Here is a 23,283-nt window from a genome sequence, read left to right on the forward strand (position 1 = left end):
CCCCATGGCCAAAGTGTTTGGAAAGTTATTTTTATTAATTTGCTCCTATTCCCACATCGCTTGCTATTATGCTTTATAACATTTTGAGAACACACTATCTTATGCCTGGTTTTTACATTGCATCTACTTTTGATAACTTTTGCACCTGTCTTGGACAGATAAACTTGAGGCATATTTACCTTTTGTTTGTAGTTTTTCAAAATGAGTATTTGCTAACTATAAAAGGGTTACAAAATCATGTGGCATTGACTCTAAAGAACCTGTCTGTAGCTTTGGCTATGAACCTCCTGTGATAGGTACCAGTGATACGCTTTCCTTTAAATATTAAAGTACCCAAAACGCTGGATATCTAAATGATCTACTATATGCTTCTGGAATTGTGATGTTATATGGCATATTGGCTTTCCAAGCTGAAGAGTGCCATACACAGGTTTATTGATATTGTGCTGAATAGGTACACGCCATGTATTACATTGTACAAGCAGTTATAATACACACAGAAAACAACACAGGCTTTGTATGGCTTTTGTCCCTAAGTGAAAAACAAGTATGAAAGATAATGTATTTGTTGCTTTAAAGGCAGAACAAGCATTTCACAAATGTTCTTGATAGTCGTGCCACAGGAGTATACTTGCTATTCCAGTCTACGCTAGTATGATTTCCTGAGCATACATGTAATCAATACATTCATAGAGAATATGTTGCAGGAGAGTTTTGGGTAATGTGAGCGATGATTGTTCCACAGTGGCTCAGTTCTATTCAGATCTGCTGATGGCACTGCCCATGAGACATGTTGGTTTTCATGTTCCTCTAACTAGGATTTAACTACTCCTGCCTGTGTATAGGAGCAATAAGAAAAGGGCATGTCTTGCTGGAAATTATGTTTGTGCCATTACATGCTCCTGGTCATCAGGTCACATTGTGCCATGTAAAGAGATCATTAAATTCCTTTAATCTCAGGGATGTAGGGTTTTCTAGGTGTTTTTCAAGCATAAACAGTATGTCTTGCAGTCTTGTTTTTCATCACACACGCACACACACACACACCATCAACATCCACCAGTCTATTACAGTTAGGGTAGTTATTTATTGCAGTTCTTCATTTATATTGTCAGCAATGTTGGCACGTAGCCTGTAACGTTTCATAGTGCCGCTAGCACTAGACAGGCACCAGTGATCTCTGCCAGTCACTAATATCATTATTTTGATCACTACCTGATGATTCCTGGGAGCCATACCCAATACATTGTTTTTATGGGTTCTCTTCCTGGAAGGTACTTTCTTACACTTCACCACCAGACTAATCCAGTTTTCTAGCACATAGATGTGTCACAGTATGTAATTCCTTAGGGTTTTCTGTAACTTATTTTCTGCAAGATACAGAAAACTAAGTAAACTGAATGCTGTTCTGCCTCGGCACTTTCCTGTGCACCTAAATGAACAAACACTTCTTTACATTGAACAACTTTCTCTGCTGTTAGTCCCTCTTTTCCATATTTGCTTTGATATGACAAAACCCTAAAGGGAGGGGATCGGCTCTTCTTCTTAAACATTCTTCCGTTATAAAAAAAATATGTAATGTCTGAATGCGATGCCAAGCCCTGAATTAATGTGGTTATGAGAAAAACGAGTGCCAAAATCTGACATTGCTCCATGAAGGCTAATTTATAATTCCATTCCTCCTCAAGCTTTGTTCAGCTGTGTAAACAGCAAGAGATAGAATTTTATGTATAGTCTGCATGTGTGAAAATGAACACAGTCCAAAACCAAATAAATTTTAGCCTTCAAGCATTTGGAGAGGCAAAATCCTCACAGGTTTTATCAAGACATTCAGTATCTATGGTTTCTACATTTCCTACCTGGGCCAACTTCAGTTATATACATGGAATGTCAAATACCATGCAGTTCACAGCATTTTGAAAGCTGTAGATCTGATGTCCCTAAAGTAAACAACTGCCATGTAAATGGCCCTTAGAATTCTTTGTCAAATATTCATAGTGGACTTAAAAACACTGTTCATTAAAAATTCCTACAAAAATTTTATGCAAGATAGGTTTGCTCTTTTGTCTATTATAAGGGGTGCCTGGGTAACTTATTGTCTGTGTCCTTTAATACAGTGTAAATTAAAAACACCAGAGCTGGAACTAGGGGTAGGCAGAAGAGGCACCTGCCTAGGGTGCAACAGTGGGCACTATTGCCAACCCGTAGTCCGGGATCTCTTACCCCCACCGCTAATTTCCTGCGCTTCCCCCTCTGCAAGCTATATTCGCATTTGTGCACTCGCGGGGCGGATGTGGTTAGGGGGAAGCAGCGGTGGTGAGCGTAGTGGCTGGCTTGGCCCGCCCCTGAAGAGCACATAAAGCTGTCTTGCTGAAAGTATTAAAAATCTGGGGACGTAGGAATTGTTTTCCTAGAATTATACCCGCTCCAGGGATGCATGGAATCCAGGATTTGGTTCAGGATTCAGCCTTTTTCGGCAGGATTTAGCCGAATCCATGCTTCTGGCCGTACCGCATCCTAAAAATCACATGACTTTTTGTCAGGTAAACCTAATTAGCATGTGCTAAATAGGATTCAGATTTGGCTCGGTATCTGGCCAAGTCCAAAAAAAGTGGATTCGGTGCATCCCTAACAATAACATAATTTAAAGCTTTTCTCGTCCTTTTAATACCTTGGTTTAAAATCCAGACAGAAGTTGTCAGACCCTCTTGTGGTTCAAAATCTGGATGAGGTCCTCATGATAGATGTATGAAAATATTGTAATGATAGTCATCTTGCTATAGTCCCAAGAATCAGGCAGAGCTTACAGGAATATTCTGGAGAAGAAATATTGACCCTACGTTTTAAAGTAACTAACCATCTGGCTGGCCCACAATCCCTTGCTTTTTGTCCCCTAGGAGAGCCAGTCCCATTTTTTAGGAATCTCTGTTGGTGTTTCCTGCCAGGTTATAGGTTATACACAAGATGTCCATTTCAGTGACAGCCATTTCACGTAAAAAAAATTCCCTTGAGTTAAAACCTTAGCAGATTCATTAGCAGGGTTGGACTGGGGGGTGCAGGGCTCCTGCCGGCTGCATCCCCTAACCCCTCCCTGCAGGGGCCCCCCTAACCCCCCACAGGGTCCCCCACCTGACGTCCTCCCCTGAGCTCATGTAAATTTAAAGCGTTATGAGAGGAACAATCGGTCAGGAGGAGCGCCGGCAAGGGTCAGGTCTGGGCTGCTGGGGCCCACTGGGATTTGTCCCGGTGGCCCCGTCTGACCCTATCAATTAGGCATCCCAAAGCTAAGCTTGAAGATGAAGACTGATTTTCCACGTGACCATGCCATCCCAGTAAACTATCCTTGCAGCACAGACTGACCATAAATGTGCATAAGTGTCAGGAACAGCCACAGGTGGGTGGCTGGCAGGTAGGAGCTTATATGCCGTGTAATATGGGTACAGGGGGTACTTCACTTGTGGATAGCCAGGAAACAAGTTATGTTGCGGAAACATTATTTATTAATGAAAATTGAGTAATAAGAAATATGGAAGTCCTTACAACAGGCCAGTGGTCAGAGGCAGGCAGAAGACGAAACAAATACGGAAAGCAGGCAGAGGGTCTGGACTGGCAGAAAACAAGGAGGGTCCGGAATAACAGGCAGTGGTCAAAGGCAGGCTGAAGGCAAGGAAAGTCCAATAATCAGGCCGAGGTCAATACCGGGAGATCAAACAGAGGTCAGGAACAGGAGTTGAAAAACAGGGTAAGGTGAACAGAATCAGGCAGGTATGCGGGCAGGAACGGGGACTGGAACAAGCAGGTAAGGACACTGGAACGCAAAAGGGCTCAATGATCAAGCAACCAGGGGTTGCTTGTGACAGGCTTATAAAGCCCGTTAATTGTCTGATTGGAACCACCTGGGCTAATTAAGGGAGGAGAAGGTGAACATAAACACAGAAGCAAAGAAGAGGGGTTAACAGAATGTTCAGGGCTGGATGCCCAAGGTCTCCATTGGCTCAGTGAGGTAATGCTGAACCTGCCTAACATAGAGTCCTGAGTTCTGGTACAGGCAGGTCCTGACAATAAGACTGGATTATTGGCCACAGAAAAGAAAATGTCTCAAAAAGTAAGTTTTCTCAAATAATACAAATGTTGGCAGTAAGTATTTAGTATGTAATTATCATGAAGAGTCTCATTAACATCCTCCCATAAAGCCAAAAGCTAAATCTTTTTATTGTAGCCTACCTTTAAGTTTAAATGAGAAGGAAAGTCATTTTTGGAATTTTACTGCCAATAGATTTGCCACATTAGTGCCAACTAGAACACTATATTTATTCTGCAGAAACCATTACCATACCTGAGTAAACAGCTCTAGCTCCCTCTGTTTATGATAGCAGCTGCCATTTTAGCTTGGTCTCAGTAGCTTCTGTGCTGCTGTAAACATAGATCACACATTATGATGGGAGGGGGAGTGAATTCTTATGAATTCTAATGGAAGAGGGGAGCAGGAGACGATAAAGAGCTGGGCAGACTTGGGGCTCGGGAATGAAGGATTTTTCTGACAGAGGAAGTCAGATACCCAAGTATGTGTACACAAAAGAAGACAAGAAATCCTGTCAAACAAGTGGGATATTAAAACTGATTATAGTATATTTTCAGTGGTAGAACAAGTTCAGGGCCTCAGTGCCAGATTTTTGTGGGGAGAGTAGAGAGACTATTTCATAGAATAATGTTTACAAATGTAAAATGAATTTGGTTGATAAAGTGGCTGTAAACTAACCTCTCACTATTTTCCTTTTTAGCAGGAAATTTAGATTCCATTCCTATATAAGCTGGTACCAACATGGAAATTCAGTATCCTTTGAATAGATATGCACCACCAAGGCAATATCTTCTTAAATGTCTTTATTGAAGGGTTCTGACCTGGGCAATAGCAAAGTTTCAGACCAAGTTTCAGCTTGAAATTTAAAAAATTGCTGCCATTCAGACACTATTAAATCCAGGGTCCCTAAACTTTGCACAGTGGTTTTTACTATATAACATGGTCCAAGGTTAGAAAAACAGGGTGGAGCCAACAACAGCCACATTTCATTCAGTGACTTCAACCCAACATGAAGTTTGTTCTGAAACCTCCCTTTCTAGTTTAGTATAAGATTTCTCATCTCAGCATGTCATAACAGGATTCTGGGAAGAAATTCCTTAAGGATCCTAGAAAAGTCAATTTAAATGGGCTTTGTCCCATTTACATGGGTTTATCCTATAGGCTAAAGCTCACCCACTGGGTTTAAAGCAGAAGCCAGGATAATAGCTGATCAGATTCCCAACTACAGACCGGTTTCGCCCTTTTTGGGGCTCATCAGTGTAGCGCAGGGTTTTCTGATCAGCTTAGGTAGAGCCAGGAGTGGGGATACACGAACAAGCTCTTCAATCCCTTTAGCTTGTTCGTCATCTCAGCATGAATTTGTGAGATCATTCTCAACTTTACTAACCCCCTCCTCTGCAAGCTGCTCCACCATTTCCATTGGGTTATTTCATAAGGATCAAATGAAAACAATTCAGAAGGTGAAAGTTATCAGATGTGTGTTCTCCACTCAGGGTGGACAATGTACTCAGCTCTATGGAAAGTCAGTGGCCTAGCTCTTTCTTTTGGTTCTTGCTGCTTGGGAGCTGTTGACAAGGTGTTCATCAGTTTCTCCACACTGGCTACTTCTGTAATAAAAAGATTTGTAAGTACAGTTGTTCTAGAACAATGGTATTTAATTTGAACTTTTATTGTCTACTTGTTATTGTGTTTGATATAAAAAGAGTCCAGCTGCTAAACAGTATTTGACCACTTACCCCCTTATATAATAAAAGCCATTAGATTTGCCCAGGATCAGTAACCCATAGCAACCAAATAGATGTTTGCTTTTAAACAGTTAACCAGTAAATTCTACCTGCTGATTGGTTGCTATGGGTTACTGCACCTGGGCAAACTTATTACCTTACTTCATAACCCCCTTAATTAACATTTGGACTTTTTATTAGTATTATTGTGTTATCATAAGAAAAACTGATCTCTAGTGATGAGCAAATTTTTTTGCCAGGCAAGGATTCGCAGTGAACTTCCGCATTTCACAGAACAATGTTATAATTATTTCTATTGAATCTTAACAATGTTTCTACATGAGACAAAACCACCAGCGAAGTTATCTGCTTGCACTCAGGTTATTGTCTGGAATGGAAAGAATTCTTTCTATAAGGAGCCTTATCATGATGCTGTGGGATCTGTTCCGCTGCTAAATGCCTGTGTTCCAATAGGTGGTTGAGGAATTTCAATTCAAGTATTTCCATTTCCTTTCTGAGGATTTGCTAGCAATTAAAGGTCACAGTTGTTTACTTTGCCCAGCACCCTGCCCCAAGTAAAGAAAGGCCCATTTAGCACTAGTAGCGAATGATTTACTTGTGTGCAGCCTCCAATGGGATATATGAAATTTGCAATGAAAATTAAAGCAGATTAGAATTCACTGTTCCAGATGGTTTTAAAGATCACACAAGGAACAATGACTGTTATATCTCTTTCCTCTGCACAAAACAGAATGTATGGTGAAATATCATTAATTAAAGGGATTCTGTCAGCACATAATTATTCCATTTTATAATTCCCATGTTTTACATAAAACTTTTGTTTATTTGTAGCTAAATCAGCCAAGGCCTTCCAAGAAAGCAATGTAGTAAACAGATGTGAACCAGTGGCATAATTAGTAGGGAGCAGACCCTGTGGGGGGCTCTTAACAGAGGGGGTACAATAAGGCTTGTGACTTTCAGACCACCCGCAGCCACCTTTGCATCCGGGCCCCCCCCTCATTTTTACATGTAGTTGTGGAGGGGAGGGGCACAGGGCAGACTAGTGTGGGTGGTAGGTCCCTATTTACATTATTGAAGTGAGTGTTTGACCAGAGGGCTTGTCCCAAAATTGCAGCAGGGGCAATTGGTAGCAACATGTGTTCAATATATTGCCAAACAGTCACAGCAGTGTGCAGGTTAGTGCAGAAAGTGGGGCAGATTTATTCATACATGAACATGAATGTGTGCATACAGTAAGCAAGTGAGCAGAAACAACATTTTTGCACCAGGCAATACAATGTATAGAAACACTCTTTCCCCCACTCACATTTTTGCAGTTGTATGACTGCACTATACAAAACTCTTTGCTGAGCAAATAACAGTTGTATCAATGGCGCACACTCCCTAGTGCCATCATATGTAGTCACAATATGGACAGAAACAATGCCCACTAAGAAAAAGTTAGTGTAAATCAATTTCTAGCCATGAAGGATTTATTGCGTTTCTTGGAGCAAGTCACAAACAGGACCATAGCCGGAACTATTTCCCTTCTTCCGTTTCGTACGTGTTTCTTACTATAAGGTCCCTGAGCTGGATTCATGTTTGGGCCCCTTTACTTTTGCTAAATACCAGCTAGGTGCTGCCCACAGGCTGCCACAGTATATCAAACCCAACCTAAAGATGGCAATCATAAAAGGCTCAGTGGGGGGGTCATTTCTAAACTTCACACTGTATATTTTTCACATGTGGTTGTTTTGCGTATTTTCCCCTAAACGCTCAAATATTGCACTGCTGTGCCCATCATTTCTTTTTATGTGAATCACACAGTGAGATGCACATTGCGCACAAATATTTGCAAATGTACAGAGCAAATATTTGCACTGTAAGAATAATTCTGCACTGTGCGAAGTTTATAAATGAGCCCCAGTGTCTCATTTACTAAAGCGACACCATTACACATAAATACACTAAGTGGTCTTGCACCTAGCCCCAGTGCATTATTTGTGCCTATTCATGTAAATATGGTGCAAGGAGCAGCTCATAGTGGCACAATCGGTCACTGCACTTCACAACTGCACTAATATTTTATACAGATATTTGTATTTACCATCTGCTCCTGCCTCCTTCAGCCATCGGTGGGCTGAGACAGAGAATTCAGGTTTCACCAGCTGGACCAAGGTCTGTTTGGGGAGAAAGAAATTGTTAGAATAAATCCAATCTCGATGGCAGTATTTGCAATAATTTCATTTCTTGTCTATAGGGACACCAGTAAGATTACTTAATGTACTAGCTTTTAATTTGCCTTTTGAAATCAATTGTATGGTATACTGTTCAGATTTGATATATTTGACAATTGCTGGTCATCAGTTGTAAATAAAAGTGACAGTAATCTTAATTAAATATTTAATTGAGAGAGCCCCTTCTCTAGGAAGGGAGAAATACAAGGGGAAAGTGCTTCACTATGCAAAGGGACGCACAGCATTGAATGCTTTTAGAACCACAGAAGCATGTGAATGCAATGTTAATTATAGAGGATACAATGCTGAAAACACAGAAAGGGTCCCACTACATGATGGAATATGAAGCAGCTTGTATGGCATTTACTATACATACAGAGCAAAAGGTAATGTATTGGATGGGATCAGTGCAGCTGAACACACTGGTGTTCATTAACAGACACTACAACCCAAAAACCAAAGATCACCGGCAGTGCTGGCATGTTATTTTTACACCCAAGGCTTGAATGGCAAAATGTGCTCCCTCAGAGCAGTACCCCTTAAAACCAAAAAATTATGTTTTATCACTCTTTGCTGCTGGGAGTTATAATTCTTAATCAGGGGGATCAATGGTTGGACAATTAAATCATGACTATGACAGTACAAATGCCACCCTTCAACCTGGTTTCTACCAAAGGAGATATATTAAGGGTGAAGACACACAGAGCTACTAGTAGCAGCTACTTGTCACGGCTACTAAATGCTGATCATTTACTGATAATTGTCTCTACATGTGTTTTAGCAGAGGCAACTCTCTGTATTGTCTATGGCAGGGTATTTTCTGGCATTTAGTAGCAGTGACAAGTAGCTGCTACTAAGTAGCTCTGTGTGTCTTCAAACTTATACATGCTGCAAAACTAAAGCACGTGCTAACATACTACAGCTAATCGTGCTTACTGTAAAATAGGTTGATCTTTGTGCAAACAAAAGGAGAATGTGTGAGAAAAATCAGAGAATGTTCAACAGTCACTTTTTAGGAGTTTAGTAGATGAGACTGTCTCAGTCAAACAATTCAAGATCTCTGCGTAATAATGGCCTATAAGGAAGGATGGCACAAAAGAATAGTTATCATATTGTGGGGCTGCTTTTTATTACCAGGGACTCAAAATATTGTTAAAACAGGGTGAAGAATTGCAAAATACTGCAAGAAAACCTGCTTGGAAATGAATCTTTTAACAGGACATAAGTGCTCATTTATAAACACTGGGCAAATTTCCACCTGAACAGTAACCCATACTGAGAGTTGCCTATGAAAACTGCCAATCACTGGTTGGCTGCGATGGGTTACTGCCCATGGGCCAATTTGGCCAGTGTTTATAAATGACCCCCAATGATTTCAAACACAAGGCAAAGTAACACTGGAGTAGTCCAATCAGACTCATGCTGAGTTACCCACACATGAAGAGCTGTATAATAAAAGTCTTTTGTAGACTAAACATGAAACCCAATTTTTTTAATTAAAACATCCATACCAGTTATGCCTCATGTAGAACTGGAGCAGTCAATTACTTTCACTTTTCATTCAGCACTTCCCAAATGTCACTGCACTCCTCACATTCCCCCTACCCCCCTCCACAGTCTATAATTGTGTAGCCTGTGCATGGGCATATAAGGTCCCCATTTCTATGCATACACAAGATTTATGTGTATAAAAAACTTGCCTTAATAGCAGTTTTCACAAAATGGTGCCTGCCTGCTGGCTGTGAATTGCAAGACTGAGGATAACAAAATAAAACTAACATGATAGAAACGGTTTTGGATTTAATTTTTAAGGTGCCCATACACGAGCCGATTCTAGCTGCCGATATTGGTCTTTTAGACCGATTCAACAACTTAACTGCCACCTTTAGAGTGATAGGTCTCCTTTAACAAAGCCATGGGCTCCCAGATATCCAGTTGTTAATCATAAACTGTTGTTAACTCACTAACAAGCAGTATACTGGTCCCTTAGTATAGGATTTGCTATAAAATAAATATAATTATTTTGAAGGGCACTATACAGGTCCTTTTCAAAAAATTAGCATATTGTGATAAAGTTCATTATTTTCTGTAATGTACTGATAAACATTAGACTTTCATATATTTTAGATTCATTACACACAACTGAAGTAGTTCAAGCCTTTTCTTCTTTTAATATTGATGATTGTGGCATACAGCTCATGAAAACCCAAAATTCCTATCTCAAAAAATTAGCATATTTCATCCGCCCAATAAAAGAAAAGTGTTTTTAATACAAAAAAAGTCAACCTTCAAATAATTATGTTCAGTTATGCACTCAATACTTGGTCGGGAATCCTTTTGCAGAAATGACTGCTTCAATGTGGCGTGGCATGGAGGCAATCAGCCTGTGGCACTGCTCAGGTGTTATGGAGGCCCAGGATGCTTCAATAGCGGCCTTAAGCTCATCCAGAGTGTTGGGTCTTGTGTCTCTCAACTTTCTCTTCACAATATCCCACAGATTCTCTATGGGGTTCAGGTCAGGAGAGTTGGCAGGCCAATTGAGCACAGTAATACCATGGTCAGTAAACCATTTACCAGTGGTTTTGGCACTGTGAGCAGGTGCCAGGTCGTGCTGAAAAATGAAATCTTCATCTCCATAAAGCTTTTCAGCAGATGGAAGCATGAAGTGCTCCAAAATCTCCTGATAGCTAGCTGCATTGACCCTGCCCTTGATAAAACACAGTGGACCAACACCAGCAGCTGACATGGCACCCCAGACCATCACTGACTGTGGGTACTTGACACTGGACTTCAGGCATTTTGGCATTTCCCTCTCCCCAGTCTTCCTCCAGACTCTGGCACCTTGATTTCCGAATGACATACTTTGGACCACTGAGCAACAGTCCAGTGCTGCTTCTCTGTAGCCCAGGTCAGGCGCTTCTGCCGCTGTTTCTGGTTCAAAAGTGGCTTGACCTGGGGAATGCAGCACCTGTAGCCCATTTCCTGCACGCGCCTGTACATGGTGGCTCTGGATGTTTCTACTCCAGACTCAGTCCACTGCTTCCGCAGGTCCCCCAAGGTCAGGAATCGGTCCTTCTCCACAATCTTCCTCAGGGCCCAGTCACCTCTTCTCGTTGTGCAGCGTTTTCTGCCACACTTTTTCCTTCCCACAGACTTCCCACTGAGGTGCCTTGATACAGCACTCTGGGAACAGCCTATTTGTTCAGAAATTTCTTTTTGTGTCTTACCCTCTTGCTTGAGGGTGTCAATGATGGCCTTCTGGACAGCAGTCAGGTCGGCAGTCTTACCCATGATTGCGGTTTTGAGTAATGAACCAGGCTGGGAGTTTTTAAAAGCCTCAGGAATCTTTTGCAGGTTTTTAGAGTTAATTTGTTGATTCAGATGATTAGGTTAATAGCTCGTTTAGAGAACCTTTTCATGATATGCTAATTTTTTGAGATAGGAATTTTGGGTTTTCATGAGCTGTATGCCACAATCATCAATATTAAAAGAAGAAAAGGCTTGAACTACTTCAGTTGTGTGTAATGAATCTAAAATATATGAAAGTCTAATGTTTATCAGTACATTACAGAAAATAATGAACTTTATCACAATATGCTAATTTTTTGAAAAGGACCTGTATGTAAAAACAAAAGCACTGCCAATGGTGTAAATAAATGTGACTGGGCCCCATGGCAAAATTCTTTTAGGGCCACCATGGCTGTAATTCATGTAGGATTTGTTATGCATCAAAATGAAAGAATTGGCCAAGGATCTGAATGGTTGTTGCAAGGCACTGAATACAGATCTATATATCAAAAATAACAAAGTAGTGTATGTGTATGCAGTGAATTTGAGAAAGCTTTAGAGTAACAGCCGTTCACCTGACAGAGAGGCCTCCTTTTGTCAGAAATTTCTTTGTGCTTTTTATGATTCTCAGTTACAAAGTCCATCATTTTCTGCACTGCGGCACGATCTGGATTAGGGAAGAAGAAACATTAGAATAAGTGATCAAGGCAACTGACAGCTGGAGAATGACACCTTGTTTCTGTGGACAGGATGTGCTTTGCCTTGTTTTGATAAAGTGCAAAATAAATGTTAGCTAGAGAGTGTACCAGGAAAATACAGTATGTACTAAGGAAATCAGCATGGTTGGTATAAATCGTATGCCATTGTATTACTAAGTATATACTTCAGATATCTGACACGTGGCTATACATTCTAATCTCAGAAGAAAGTGTGTCTCAAGCAAGCAGTTAGCTTGGGACGGCATTAAGCAGCCTAGAATTGTATTAATTTAATGCTGTTGCTGGGCAAATACACAGTTAGTAGTCTCAGGAATACAGCCAAACTGGTTGTGGAGTTTGAGGGAACACAGGACCTAAAGGGTCCCCATTTGCAGAAATAATTGAAGTAATAAACGTTATTATGAGGGTGCCACTTCACAGTCAATCTGTCATGTAGGCTGAGGCATACAAATGGAAAGAAAAGAGAGATTAAAAATTGTTGGTTTTTGGGACACAGGAGGTTGGAAGCAATAAGGGAGGGGTAAACCTGCATTAAACTGCACTGGGGCTCATTGGACTCCCTATGCAGGCCTACCCTACCTTACCCACATTTTTCTTTGTTTTTTTAGCCCCCAATGCTTGCCACCATCCTTGGACCCAATAGTGCCACCATTCACAGCCTCTGCTTTGTCTATTTTTCCTACTCTTCTCCCACATAACTATTTTGTTCCCACCTTTTTCACACTCCCCATGGGTATATTCCTGACTTCAGTAGTAGTTCAGCAACATCTGTAAGTCACAGGTTGTATACCTCATCTGTATAAACTCTAGTGGCTCATTAATTATAACTAGGTGTGCTATAGGTGGCACATTGTCCTTAAATCTATGGGGAGAAGTGACAGGCAGATATGGACATAGCAATTCTAAATGCAGGACATTTTTATACACCAATAAGCTAAGAGGATGAACCCTAAATTGCAGTTACCTTTATCACTTGCTAGTTTCATCCAGGCCTCTGCTGCGAAACATAAGCTTTGATCACTGAATATCAGCACCTGATTAAAGAAAACAGAGTAAAATGCTCTTTTCCATTTGTATGTAAGTTGTATGGGGGTGTTGGTAATTTATTGTACTCCAGCTGGGTATCTCAGTCTGGATATTAGCTGGATTGGGGTATCTCAGTCTGGATATTAGCTGGATTGGGGTATCTCAGTCTGGATATTAGCTGGATTGGGGTATCTCAGTCTGGATATTAGCTGGATTGGGGTATATCAGTCTGGATATTAGCTGGATTGCGGTATCTCAGTCTGGATATTAGCTGGATTGGGGTATATCAGTCTGGATATTAGCTGGATTGCGGTATCTCAGTCTGGATATTAGCTGGATTGGGGTATCTCAGATGAAGGAGCTCTGTGCTACTTTATTGTTGCTTAGGATAAAATTGGCTACAAACTTCCAGCTATGTTTCTGTTTTTTTATCATTCCATGTGGCGCCTATCCATCTCATGTTATTAGGGAATATTGCCACTTCTATGTCCTCATCAGTCTAACTCACTTGCCTGCAAAATGATCATTAATACCAATGTTATTTATAATGAAGGAAGGTAATAGGGATAGAAATACTTTTTCAAGAAAAAATGGGCCTGTGTTGGCATGCTACACTCCTGGGTACCTTTGTGCTTCCCTTGAAGAGAACAAGGCCTGTGCTGCTTTATATTATTGTACAGGAGAGGGGTATGTGGCCTAATTGGGTACATATAGAGCAGTGGTTTCCAAACTCTAACCACCCCCCCCCCCCGGGAAACTGTTGCACAGCAAAAAGTGGGTGCTTAGTGTGAATGCCTATTTGCTTCCCTTGGTGCACCTCAAAGCCCAGCATCAAAAGCAGTAAGGGTAAGATCTGTAGTGAATTTGTTAGCAGCCCTATATGTTACTGAAACTATGGCTGAATGGCTGATACACCAATGCTAGAATGAATTCCTAGATCTCTTGCCTGATAGATAAGGGGGACCCTGACCGAAAACAGGATAAAAATAACTAGTAAAAGTTGGAACATTACATTCAATGGGATATCAATCCTAAAATGTGAAAAAAAGTATAAAAATACATGAAACTTCAAAATCAGAATTCCTACCCCAGGAAATCTATATTTTAGCTTGAATTTCCAATTGACTTGTAGTTTGAAGATATTTTTGCAAGGTTTATTCCATCCTGCCCTCCTCAACTGCAATCTAAAAATACCCTTTCAATCAGCTGCACCTTGAAGGAATCTTGTTCCCCTTGGGTGCTGGTTTGTAAATGTTTTGACAACCTTACTAATCCCAATATCACAAATATGTCCAACATACGGCTTGTTACATTTAGTACATGTGATATCTATATGTATATATCTACTGTATATATATCTGAAACACCATATTATTAGTGTTAATAAGAATGGTTTAATCTCATAAGATTTCTGATTAACCAATGCAATATATGTTACCAGTAGGTATATGAGAACACGGTACAACACTTGGCACTGTATCGGGTGCCTGTGACTTCTGATGAGTAACTATATTGGGAGAAACTATAATCTACTGAAATTGCACCTTTATGAATATCCTTTCCCCCCATATGGTTATTTAGTGAGTTATAGATTTGAGATGTTTATTGTCTATTGTTGTTGTTATAAATGTGCTTGAGCAAAAAAAAGTCAGTTAACCCATTCTAATAGATTGAGTATACACTCAATAGGCTCTTAGTTTCTGTAATTGTTTGTTTTCTCCATTTGTCTAATTCTTGTCATTATATGGCATATTTGCTCATGTATGTCACAGGGTACAAGGTCAACAGCCTTTGTTAGAATTTCCCTGGCTGCGGAACATTCCATTCCCTTCACAGTTGGTGATATTATTTTTAGAATTACTGTGTTTACCTACTCGCCGTCAGACCTTACCTTATTTTTCTTGCCAGTTAGAATGTCTTTATGTTGCAGGTATAAACTGGAGTTACCTTTAAATGCAAAAAATTCAACATTCTCCAATTACAATTATTTTAGGGGAAAAGAAAACCTACTTCTTTAATGAAACAACAATTACATCTGTTTTCTATATGGAACTTTCCTTATTTGTGTATCTATTAAGTGGAGCTGTAATATTTAGGGGATTGCAGCAGGCAGCCCCAGCTCTCATCGATAGGGGTTCATGGGGTAACATTGTACCAGGCCGTAGTGGCAAATAACACATTTTAATAACAACCCTTAAGCTCCTATGAGATCCTGGAGGAACCCTTGCTTTTAATAATATCACATAACACACAATAATCATCACATAATAATAAGGATATGTAATAAAAGCCACAACATTTGCTACAGGTCTAATCACTAACAGCAACCAATAGGCAGGTAGCATTTACTGGTCACCTGTTTAAAACATATGTGATGTTGATGGTTGCTATGGGTTATTGTACTTAGCCAAACTATGCAACATCCAGAGAGATGTTTGTTTTCAATCAGGTGACCAGTAAACACTACCTGCTGATTGGTTGCAGTGAGTTACCAGACCTGGAGCAGCTTTTATCACATAATCACTTTAATGCCAATATATATTATCTGGATTTTGTCCAGATCTACTCTTCTTTTATTATCTAGGTTGCCTGCCTATTAAAAACTATGAAAAAAATATTACTCCTAAGTCATGCTGGAGGCATTTTGATTTATATACATAATTAGTTTTGTATTGCAAATTCACAATTCAGAAGAAAACTGTTAAATCATTTTATTGTTCCTCTTAAGAAACTGTACAGTTACAGTGAGGTGCTAACAAGCGGCAAAGTAATGAAAACTGGAATTTTAATTGTTTATTAAATGTTATATGGAAAGAAGGCAGCAACAGATTGGCTACAGACATATTGGGTCACCTGATATCTGCATTAGGGCAGCATTGCTTACAAATATACTGGTTTCATACAATATATATAGTGGATTAAATCCACTATATACTTAATGTCTCTGTGTTACTTCTTAGACAATAGTCATTGCTTCCCCAATTAACTGGGCAGCCCCCTCTTTGCTGTGATTTGTACCAAGGGATGTACCAGCCTGTGAGCTATAAAACTGATATCCTATATTTACAGTATCCCATTACAGTAAATCATAGGGTGCTTGTGGTTGTATGCATTACCCCATAACACTAAGGGGCGTATTTATTATGCTGTGTAAAACTAATTCGCTGAAAAAAGCCTAGCAATGTGTGGCAAATTGTCTCGCCATTTTTTACACAGCATAATAAATATGCCCCTAACTGTAAAAGCAAATTTTAATCCTTGTAAAATCAGCCTTTCTCCTGTCTCTCTGACCAGTTTTCTGAGTGGATGGGAGTGGCCTATTTTAACCTGACACACTGAGAACTTCCAATATGCTTACATCATCACGTACAGGCTTTGCCGTACTTCTTTCCTATTGGACCAATTTATTGGTTGCTTGTGCACTCTAACCAGTTACATAGTTACGTTGGGTTAAAAAAAGACCAAAGTTCAACCCCTCCAAGTGAACCCCAGCGCACATAACCTATGCTGACCTATCTAAACACTCACATACTGTGTATAAACTATATATACCAACATGGATAGTAATTATAGATTTCAGTATCACAATAGCCTTGGATTCTATGCGTGTTCAAGAACTCATTCAGGCCCCTCTTATAGGCATTAACAGAATCTGCCATTACCACATCACTAGGAAGTGCATTCCCCAACCTCACTGCCCTCACCATGAAAAACCACCTACGCTGCTTCAAATGGAAGCTCCGTTCCTCTAATCTAAAGGGGGGGCCTCTGGTGCCCTGCACAAATAGAAAGGTCATTGCACTCACAGGGGCAGAAAGCAGTGTCAGACTGACAGGAGACACAGCCAATAGGAGTTAAGTCTGCTGCCAGTACTATGTGTGACATCCTATAAGGAAGTGAAAAAACAACTGTAGTTTCTATAGGGGTCACTGACTCCCCCCTCCCCCAGCACATTTGTAAATGTTGTACAACCGTGAACAACTCCTTTAAAGCTAAATGTTCTAGGCTTGTACTGTTACACTGCATCACTCTTGTACATGTATTGCTCCTGCTCAGCACTCACAGGATAAAGTAAAGGGGATCACTTGATTTTAAAGTAAACTATACAAAAGATTCAGCATCTCTTGTAGTTTTTTTGGGCAGGGCTCTCTTCACCTCTTGTATCGGTTATTGATTACTTTATATGTTACTCTGTATGTCCAATGTATGAAACCCACTTATTGTACAGCGCTGCGCAATATGTTGGTGCTTTATAAATAAATGTTAATAATAATAATAATCTCTGTTGTAGGGAACAGGCACTGAAGGTAAATTGCATGTACTTAACCTGATTTTGATTGTGTCTTTTTCTCACAGTCATAGTATCCTGGCTGGTTGTGGAGCTTGGTTATCATAAAGATCCTAAATAAAAAAAAAAAATTTGTTCAGTGGAACTTCAAACATATTGCCATTTTAGCATGTCCATTACATGTATAGGATCAGTGGCATAATTTCAAAATCTTCAGTGGGGGTGCAAACAGTCCCTCCTCACAGCACCACCCCGGCCCTCTAATTGCCTGCCAGCCTCTAGTTTGTGGTTTGCGCCGGACGGGAACATTTAAGGTGTAGGAGAGTCTGTACAGGGGTGTACTATACAGCACAGCGCACAGTCCAGCACCCCCCCCCCCCCATGGAAGAATGGCCCTGTCCTCCTGCAAATCCATGCCGCTTTTATTACCTTTTATTATCTACAAGGAATCCAAGGCCCTTCTACATTATGTTTTTGCCTAGTGCAGTCCCATTAGGGCATAAGCGGCTTGCATATTTTTATGTCCCAGGTGCATGGACCTCACATTTATCAACATTCAACAAGTCTCATCTGCCACTTAGCCGCCCAGATTGCCAGCTTGTCAAGATCCTGCTGCAAGGATACCACATCCTGGACTGAATTAATTGGAATGACTCATTAGTCATTAACGAACAAGTTAAACAAAAGTGGACCCAATAAAAAATTCTATGGGACCCCACTAAGAACCCAACTACAAGAAGAGAATGTAGTAGCCAGGGTTGTTTTAGACTAGATACTGTATATCATGACCTGGATGAATGAGAATCTTCATAGACAAATAAAACAGTACCTATAATTAATCCTACATGTGCCTGTACCTGAGCGTATCTCATTCATTCAGGTGCAAGCACAGGTAGGAGGCGTATAGTGGTATTTTCGACAAGCGTTTTTCTGCTTGCCGAAAATATATACCCTACTCCGGGTGTAACATTAGCCTAAGGGCTACTAAGTTTGAAATTAAAATGTCTGCTGTTAGCACAGCCCATTCAGTCAATGTAAAAGTGTAGTCTGTTGTCTATTCTATTTCTACTCTTTTTCCTGACTCACTCAGGCCAATGTTTTGTCACCTGTGTGATTTCACTTTCAGGAAGGGAAGAAAATGCTGAAAAATACCCTTCAGTTTATAATATTAATCAAACTCACCCTTCCAGTGCAGGCATGGTATTGCTGGAAACTGCTCAACAATGACACCTGACCATTGTAGTTAAAATTAAAGGGTATTATTTTTCAGAATGTGTCATTGCCCTTAGTAAGCCCTAATGACCAGGGTCAGTATTTGTATATAGCCTGCATGTTTGATGTTTGTACCCTAGTACTGCACTGTTTAATATGTTGGTGCTTTTTAAATAAATAATATAAAAATGATGATGATGATGATACAGTTGTAATGTTACTGGAATAAAATTATAAACCAATAGTAGTAGCCTTTTGTATAATATCATAATAATTATTTTGATCAATATTTGCATGTCACTCTAGCGCTGAAACATTAGCCAACACTGTATCCAGAAAAAACACCTAATGGCTGGATCTTTGCCTTGAACAAAGTGAGTTGCCAATATCTTACTGTGGGGGGTGCGGATTGTTCTTCCTGGTTGGAGAGCAGGGCCTTATCTTTGAGCGAGTGGTTCCATCCAGTTGTTTCTGGCCAAATTCCCCTGCATATATTGTGGCGTTCTTTAGTTTCCTTTTAACTTCTTGGTCTCGATCTGATCGTGCTTGGTTTATAATCTCCTCATAGTCATTCTTCACAATCGGAGCACCATAATCTTGTCTGACAAATGACTGAAAATTTGCATTGTGGTAGATGGAATAATTTGCCATTCTGAGAGGCAACATGAGTTCAGCACTACTCCCTGCCAAGCCCTTTATTCCAAGCTGCCATGCTCACCCCTACTGCTCCTTTAGTAAGAAGAATAACTTCTCTGATGTCCTGTTGTTGTCAGACGTTGCTAAGAAACAAGGTAACACAATGGTATTTGACTCTGGCCTACTCACCCACACAGTGAGCCAGAACACTTCCTGCATAGAAATAAGGCATCAGTTGCAAAGGGAGCTCAAATAAGCATAAACACACTGATCTGATACTTACATTCAAATTCAGATTGAAGAGCAAACCTGAGAGTAAATGGGCAGTTGTGTGAAATATTTTAATTACTTTTCTATCATTACAAAGTGCATCCTACAGTGCAATTACAGGGTACAATGTGAAATGTTAATCAAAACCATCATCAACCTGAGGAAATTTTTTTTTAAAGAACAACACAGCAGTAGTTTTTTTTTCAAAGGTTTTTATTTATGTATTTGTAACATAATACAACATTAAACATTTTGACATTGGTTCTGCAAGCGTATTCTGTTCATGTCAGGATATATACAGTACATTGACTTATATAATCAGTAACAACCTACTCAAGGTAATGTTAAGGCTTCCGTCGGAGAGGGTGGAGTGGACTCTGGGGTTCTCAGTGGGATTCGGATTCCCTGGGACAAGATTATGTGATGCTATTCCATAGCCTCGACCCATCCTCCCCATACTTTGTCATACTTTTGGGGGCATCCCCTTGCTGTGTAAGTGAGTTGTATCAGTGGCAGAAGGGCTTTAAGTAAGTTGAGCAAAGTAGGGACTGTCGGGGGAGGGTGTGCCATCCATTGCAAGAGGATACATTTCCTGGCATAAAACAATAATGTTCTAAAGAGGATGCGCGATGCTGATTTAGGGATAATATCATCTATAATGCCAAATAAACAAATCTTGGGATCAAGTATTTTAGGTAAAGATGTTGCATTTTGGATGTGGTCAAGGACCTGGTCCCAAAAGTAGTGTATTTGTGGGCATAACCACATTAGGTGAAAATAGTCAGCTCCAGGGGCACCACATTTAGGGCACTGAGACGAATCACGAATTCCCATTCGATATAACCGTAAGGGGGTCAGATGAAGTTTATGAATGATTTTGAATTGGATTAGTTTGTCTCTTGTAGAGATCAAATAGTCATAGGTCCTGTCTGTCGCTTCCTCCCAGTCTTCGTTGTGCAGCTCCGGTATGTCTTGACACCAAGCTTTTTGGGCTGTGAGGAAGGGCGATTGGAGGGTAGAGAGGAGCAGAGAGTATACTGTGGTGATCAGCTTTTTTGGGGAGGGGTTTTGAAGGGTAATTTCAAGCTTAGTAAGCACAAAGGGGACTATGGTTCTTTGGAATTGGTGTCGGAAGGCCTGTTGGAGTTGTAAGTATGAGAACCAGGGTAATAGGTCTCCAGTATCTATGTGTTTACACAGCAGTAGTTTTGCCTCAAATGCATTATATCATAAGAATACAACTGAATGTGAATAATGCAGCTGCAAGCAATAGTTTCCATAGCAACTTCAGTACATGTGTACACAAACCTTACCATTGGCAGTGAGGGACACACAATCCACTATGGCTTTCTGTGCCCGTGCCCAGGATGTATGCACCACATACACATCTCTCTGTACTAAGAAGATCATATTACTGATACAATGTCGAATATTCCTATTTTATAGAATGAAAGACTCAGCTCAGCCTGAAAAGGGGTTCTAGGTGTGCTGGATTCTTTTTCTAGATTCTCTCCAAAATCCAGTGCCATCACACCTATTAGCTAAAGCAGAGGTAAAAACCCTTAGTGCTTTTTACAGGATTCAGTTCAAGATTCTTGTACTCACCTTCAAAGCACTCACTGGTGCCGCACCACTCTATTTAACCACCCTAATCCCCAAGTACACCCCCAGACGTAACATTCGCTCTACACGCGACCTCCTTCTCTCCTCCTCACTCATCACCTCCTCTCACTCTCGCACCCAGAACTTCTCATGCGCTGCACCCATCCTCTGAAATGCCCTTCCCCGTCTGCCAGACTCTTCAAGCCTTTAAACGGTCTCTTAAAACTCACCTTTTCACTCAAGCCTATAACCTAAACCCCCCCAAACATTCAATAACCACTGGTTTTCACCTCTCACTCCGCACTTACTGTCATTTTACACACCTACATGAAGTCCAACGCCATGCTAGTTACCCTGACCTTATACAGTTGCAAGAAAAAGAATGTGAACCCTTTGGAATTATATGGATTTCTGCACAAATTGGTCATAACATGTGATCTGATCTTCATCTAAGTCAGAACAATAGACAATCACAGTCTGCTTAAAGGAACAGTAACACCAGAAAATGAAAGTGTATAAAAGTAACTCAAATATAATGTGCTGCTGCCCTGCACTGGTAAAAGTTGTGTGTTTACTTCAGAAAGTCTACTATAATTTATATAAATAAGCTGCTATGTAGCCATGGAGGCAGCCATTCAAAGGAGAAAAGGCACAGGCACATAGCAGATAACAGATAAAGCACTATTGTATTCTACAGAGCTTATCTGTTATCTGCTATGTAACCTGTGCCTTTTCTCCTTTTTTCCAGCTTGAATGGCTGCCCCCGTGGCTACACAGCAGCTTATTATATAAATTATAGTAGTGTTACTGTAGCAAACACACCAGTTTTACCAGTGCAGGGCAACAGTGCATTATATTTTTATTACTTTAAAGCTCTTTCTTATTTTGGTGTTACTGTTCCTTTAAACTAAAAGTCCCCATACACTATAAGATCTGCTCGCTTGGCGATGTCGCCAAGCGAGCGGATCTTCACCCGATATCCCCACCTACGGGTGGGCGATATCGGGTAGCAAGTAGCTAAAAAAAAAATAATCCGATCGTTTGGCCCTGGGGCCAAAAGATTGAATTACATTTGCGGCTATGGGCCAGTCGGTTCGGGGACCACATCAACGAGCCGATGTGGTCCCCGATCCGACTGGATTTTCTAACCAGGCCAGGCCGCTCGGTTCTGCCCATACACGGGCCGATTAGCTGCCGAATCGGTCTAAGGGACCGATATCGGCAGCTACTATCGGCCCGTGTATGGGGACCTTAATACCACAAAAATAATTAAATGTTTCCATGTTTTTATTGAACAAAACATGTAAACATTCACAGTGCAGGTGGAAAAAGTATGTGAACCCCTAGACTAATGACATCTCTAATTGGAGTGAGGTGTCAGCCAACTGGAGTCTAATCAATGAGATGAGATTGGAGGTGTTGGTTACAGCTGCCCTGCCCTATAAAAAACACACACCAGTTTTGGGTTTGCTTTTCCCAAGAAGCATTGCCTGATGTGAATGATGCCTCGGACAAAAGAGCTCTCAGAACACCTACGATTAAGAATTGTTGGCTTGCATAAAGCTGGAAAGGGTTATAAAAGTATCTCCAAAAGCTTTGCTGTCCATCAGTCCATGGTAAGACAAATTGTCTATAAATGGTGAAAGCTCAGCACTGCTGCTACTCTCCCTAGGAGTGGCCGTCCTGTAAAGATGACTGCAGGAGCACAGCGCAGAATGCTCAATGAGGTGTAGAAGAATCCTAGAGTGTCAGCTAAAGACTTACTCTGGCATCTGCTAACATCCCTGTTAGCGAATCTACGATACGTAAAACACTAAACAAGAATGGATTTCATGGGAGGATACCACAGAGGAAGCCACTGCTGTCCAAAAAAAACATTGCTGCACATTTAAAGTTTGCAAAACAGCACCTGGATGTTCCACAGCAGTACTGGCAAAATATTCTGTGGACAGATGAAACCAAAGTTGAGTTGTTTGGAAGAAACACACAACACTATGGGGGAGATTTAGGAGATTTATCAATCCACGAACGGTCTGATCGTTTGTTCGATCGGACCATTCGTGTTTTCTGCGACTTTTTCGTTCCTTGTGTTTTAACGAGACATTTTTGTACTGTTCGTAAAAAAAAGGCGATAAAATCGTATTGTCGCAACTCGTAAATTGTTGCGACTTTTTCGTAGCCGCTACGACTTTTTCGTAAA

The 23,283-nt window shown here is 40.6% G+C and overlaps 1 protein-coding gene across 1 annotated transcript; it reads right to left on the reverse strand.

Annotated features, from left to right (window-relative positions):
* Nucleotides 1-4,867: 4,867 nt before the first annotated feature.
* LOC100498590 lies at nucleotides 4,868-19,338 on the reverse strand. The gene is made up of 7 exons (XM_002938932.5): nucleotides 18,970-19,338; nucleotides 17,403-17,476; nucleotides 14,967-15,022; nucleotides 13,014-13,083; nucleotides 11,906-11,997; nucleotides 7,913-7,985; nucleotides 4,868-5,688 (listed from the first exon to the last, which is right to left on the reverse strand). The coding sequence occupies exons 1-7, from the start codon at nucleotides 19,239-19,241 to the stop codon at nucleotides 5,552-5,554; spliced, it is 774 nt and encodes a 257-aa protein (XP_002938978.1). The 5' UTR covers nucleotides 19,242-19,338; the 3' UTR covers nucleotides 4,868-5,551.
* Between the last annotated feature and the right edge of the window lie 3,945 nt (nucleotides 19,339-23,283).

Source organism: Xenopus tropicalis, chromosome 1 (assembly GCF_000004195.4).
Source record: "Xenopus tropicalis strain Nigerian chromosome 1, UCB_Xtro_10.0, whole genome shotgun sequence".
NCBI lineage: Eukaryota > Metazoa > Chordata > Amphibia > Anura > Pipidae > Xenopus > Xenopus tropicalis.

Bases quoted from the DNA above. Each gene is read 5' to 3' on its own strand.
- LOC100498590 (XM_002938932.5), bottom strand. From the start codon at position 19,241: ATGTTGCCTCTCAGAATGGCAAATTATTCCATCTACCACAATGCAAAT. The intron at 15,023-17,402 runs GTTAAGTACATG...TTGCATTTAAAG, and splicing joins AAAGACACAATCAAAATCAG to GTAACTCCAGTTTATACCTG. The intron at 11,998-13,013 runs GTAACTGCAATT...TCCCTAATCCAG, and splicing joins GAAACTAGCAAGTGATAAAG to ATCGTGCCGCAGTGCAGAAA.